Source organism: Austrofundulus limnaeus, unplaced genomic scaffold (genome assembly GCF_001266775.1).
Source record: "Austrofundulus limnaeus strain Quisiro unplaced genomic scaffold, Austrofundulus_limnaeus-1.0 Scaffold78, whole genome shotgun sequence".
Lineage (NCBI taxonomy): Eukaryota > Metazoa > Chordata > Actinopteri > Cyprinodontiformes > Rivulidae > Austrofundulus > Austrofundulus limnaeus.
In genome coordinates this window covers 1,184,204-1,188,731 of record NW_013952480.1, presented here as the reverse complement: position 1 = coordinate 1,188,731, position 4,528 = coordinate 1,184,204, and the positions used below count along the sequence as shown (strand labels likewise).

At 38.0% G+C, this 4,528-nt stretch overlaps 1 protein-coding gene across 2 annotated transcripts in view; it reads left to right on the top strand.

Moving 5' to 3' along the window:
• The first annotated feature begins 1,270 nt into the window (after positions 1–1,270).
• The window catches only part of nfe2l3 (nfe2 like bZIP transcription factor 3), a 9,394-nt gene continuing 6,136 nt past the window's right edge, over positions 1,271–4,528 (top strand). The window contains exons 1-3 of one of the 2 annotated variants that reach the window (XM_014011225.1): positions 1,271–1,427; positions 1,791–2,185; positions 3,416–3,496. In XM_014011225.1, the coding sequence (XP_013866679.1) occupies positions 1,286–1,427; positions 1,791–2,185; positions 3,416–3,496 (618 nt within the window). In that variant the 5' untranslated portion in view covers positions 1,271–1,285. Of the gene's footprint in view, positions 2,186–3,415; positions 3,497–4,528 lie in introns of both variants that reach the window. The other variant, XM_014011226.1, reaches the window with a different exon arrangement.

Genomic DNA, 4,528 nt, shown 5'->3' with positions numbered 1-4,528 from the left:
ATATTATATTATACAGTATATGATACATATATAAAACTACAATCACTGTTTATTAATGAGTCAAGGTTGTGTTATCACTCTGTTGACACAAGCCAGGCCTTGGATAACAAGATGTCTGCCCCTTTTGTGTCACTTTGCAGCCAACATAATACCAAGTCCTCTGGCTGTCTTGAAATAAATGTAAAATCACCACTTTTCACCTTCATCATTTGTTTTGTGAATGGCGGTCATTGTGACTTAAGACTGGAATGGTTAAAATAAACAAGTATTTACTTTCACCAGAGGCAATTCTGAGTTCTTAAGGCAGGAAGCAAAACTTTGACAGGGTACACATTTCAATGAAACCATGTGAGCAACACGATCACTGATTGTAGAAAGCTGTTAAAATTTTAAATAAACAAGGCTAAAAACACACACAAAAAAAAAACAGAATGTATCCTTACTTCAGAAAACAACAGCAAAACTCTRCGTAAATCATGCAATAGCTTCTGTTATTGCTGAATTTCATATTATTATTATTACTGTCTAAAATATTGATCTAATTATGTGGTTTTCTCTCTGTTTTCTAGTTAGTAGTGTAATGACGCAAATATTATATGCAGGTTTAAAAGCTCATTTCCTGTTATAAAATTTTATTTAGTTATAGTAAATAAAAAATGAATGGAAAAAAATGGCCCAACATTCAAAGAAGCCTCTAGAACGTTGTATACAGTGAATGGGCACTGTGTTTTGGAAAACACATTTAAACCTTGCTGAAATTATCTGCTTTTCTTGCTTATTTTCAATGAAACAGATGAAGAAAAATATTGTTATGTCAGTCATTTTAAATATCTACCTTACATAATATGACTTAGATTATATATACTGTACATGAAGAGGCCAGTAGGGGAGGGGAACTGTTCACAGCTGGATTCCCTTTGTTGCTGTTAAATTAATGTGGGCACAAGTTCAAAGTGTTATTTATAGGCGTTCAAACTGTTCAAACTGTTATTTATAGGCTACATCTGGACAGGTCATGACACAAACGGATTTAAAGATAAATAAAGACGTTTTTCTTTTAAAAGCATCGTTTTGACAAAACTTTAGAATATCGAGATACTAGATTTTATGCCAATTTGACAATAGTTAAGTTATGTAGTTTAAAAATATATGATACAACGGTGGGGTGGGGGCTGACTTGATTCCAGCAGCTTGAATGGGCAACTTTTCTTTACTCTGATTGGTCAAAATTTACAGACAGTCACATTGGCCAATCAAATGGCGTCATAGTAAAAGCTTTCGTCCAATGAGCGTGAGCTATACTGATTCTGAAGTGTTGCGACACTTTATGGTTGAGCTATTTACATCTTTCATTTTCAGTTTAATTTTTAACTCCAGAAAGACTGTGACAGCAAATCTACGTCGACGCGTGACTAATCATCTTTCAGGTATTAAAGAGCAAAGTGTTTGCTATGTTTATCAGCCGAGGTTTTCGTTAGCCGGTAAAATAATGTTGCTAGCTTAGCTAAGAGCTAACGCAGACGGTTTTTCACCGGTACAGGCGGACATCTCTTTGTCTGACAGGGGAAGGCGTGCTCTTTTGTTAGCTTTTCCTTTCGTGTTGTCGGGAAGGGAAAACTGTTAAGGTCAGGATTTTACTGCCACCTTCAACTCGGAAAGTGTTTAGAAAATGCAGATCGCGAAAAAGTACTTTTCAGAAGGCTTGATTCAGTTAACGATCTTACTTAGTTTGGTTGGAGTTCGAGTAGACATAGATAGTTACTTAACCGGCTACTATTCGCCTTTGGCAGAGATTAACGTGGGTCCTAGCTCAGCCTACATCCAAACACCCTTTCACATTCTGAGGGACACTCTTGACGGAAACGGCGTCCATCCGAAATGTCCTGAGTTGGACTCTTTCTTTGCGAGTCGTCGCCTGCTGGACGAGGTGAGGAGCCTCGGCTCCCCTCGCTTCCCCACGCAGCTGAACGCGTGGCTGGTACACCAAGTTTCTGCCACTGACAGGGCTGAGCACGGGCCCTCGACCAGCGACGACACCGACTCCAGCCCAGGGTTAGAAGACCTTCGAGATGAAGCGGGGTGTGACAGCGAGCACCTGCCCGCTCGAGGCCAAGAAGTGGAGCAGACGAGTCCTGAACTGGGACAGGGGCCTGGCGGGGCTGAAGCCTGCGTGTTTCCTCAACAGGCAAGCAACATCATAACAAACATTTTACTTGTGACTAATGCTGCACCATAATTTACTAACTGCCAAGGGATTATGGGGTTAAGACTTCGGCTGTGACATGTTTAACTTGGACTACCCAGTGTAATACAAAGGCTATGGTCCTCTCAGCCTTGTTCATTAATGTTGTTTTGTTTCCCAGTGAACAAGGAAGCAACACAATAAGACAAACAGCTGGCTCAAAGCAGAAAGCACATTCCTTTTCATTATGCATGGCTATGGCACACCTTTACCATACACACACAAAAAAGGATTGGTTTAATCAATATTTGACTTTATTGATAAAAAGTTAAGTTATTTGACAATATAATCCATTCCCATGACAGTCAGGCATCACAAGTATTCAGCAAACTATTTGGTGCACCTGACCTGTCAACCTTGACTAATTAACATCGTTACCACAGAAACAAAAACTTTAAGTTATTTGTTGCTTTGTTCTTATTATTGTGAACTTTTGAGTTGTTTCGTATTACACACCTTCCAGTTATTAAGTGTTTTTAAGATGTATATGTTATGACCTAGCAACAGCTGACGTTTCCAATTGTGCAAGTGTATCACCTTTCTTCAGACGCCGCCCCCAGCTGTGGGCCTTGGAGGTGAAGAAATGAGGCTCACACCCTGTTTGCATATAAAAGCAGTGTTCTAGATATGTACCATATATGGCTGCTTTTGACAGTTTTTATTAAAGTTTTGTAGTTTGTTGATGTTTGCTGTTCCAAATCAGAAAGCGATGTGATGTTATAGTCAATAAAAAGATATATTAATGAGACCAGGTGAAGCTGACAAAATGTAAGTGGAAGATAACCGTGGCAGATGGTGTACTTTAGTTTTGTCTCAAGGATTAACACAAAAATGTCTTTTGTCGAAGGTTAAGACCCGTATTGCTGGAGGTGTATTAGGTCGTCTCTAGACTGACTGTTGAAACAATGGACTAAAACAAACTTTGTCTCTGTCATAAACAAAGAATTACTCAACTCAAAAACATATATATATATATATATATATATATATATATTAAATCTGGAATACCTGAATTGAGACCAATGTAACAGAATTGCAATGACCTTTTAGAGGATTCTGGGTGGCAACTAACTAAGCCTTCATTTTCGCTTTTCCTCTGTGCTAAATCCTGACTGCTGTCAACCCAAATCCCATCATTCCAACCTCCCCATCTGCCTTTCTTCAATCTGCCAGGTGGACGAAGCAAARGTTAAAGAAGAGGAAGAGGCTTTTCCAATCACTCAGTTGGCTCACAGTTCCATGCTGGAACAAGAGGTGGGAGTATTAATTATTTTATTGGACTGTTTTGAGAGTATTAGATATTACATTACCTGCATCATCACCGTTAGTTTGTGTTATTTTATTTTATTTGAATGATTTTAGAGTTTTTAACAGTACACCCAACATGTGCTCAGATGGATATAATTTTGGCTCAAGATTTTCCAACTCTTGTTCCTTACAAAAGCCGAGTTGTTAAATAACAAATAAATTGTAATTATAGTACTGGTATATGCTAATAATTTAACCTGTACATTTTGTTGAAATTGTGCAATGACAATACAGTATATCAAGTGTTGAAAAAAGCATTTTAAACACATACGTACATATTAGGGTTGCACCAACCACAGTTTTCTGGCCAATCATCAGTCTTTGAAAAGTCTGACATGCTGATTTTGATTTAAGCTGACAATGCGCCTTCAATATTCCAATCTTATTTWATYGAAAAACATTGAACAATACTCTTGAAACAATACAAACTTGTTTTAACTGTACATTAAGTAGTGCTCACAGCAGAGTAAAAGGGGATAGTGGCTGATTTTCAGACCTTTTGTGGAGGTTGAAGAGAAGCTGATCTTTTCCACCAATTTTATCTAAGTATCTGCCGATCTCTGGTCTCCCAAAACTAGGGAAATCGGTGCTGATAAATTGGCCGATGCACCCCTAGTACATATACTAATAWCACTAATCTTCTCGTCTCACATCTCCAAAAAAATATAGGTAGCACTGTTATCATAAAATGAGTTGTTGTCACATAGCACTTCATTTTCACTTGATRAATGTCTTACTTCTGGCTTAAAGGCATTATATTGATGTAGTTAAGGGAGTTGGAAACATTTTTCAAGAAATTATTGATCAATGTTCCTTTTGCTTTACTGCTGCAAGATTCACAATATAATGAAAGTGCCTTACTTTGGACAAAAATAGTGTTAGGTCACAATATAAGTATATCCCTGTTGCACCAACGCCATGAAAACTGCCGCAAGTGCCACCATCATGACACTAGCCGTATATAGGGCTGCCATGATT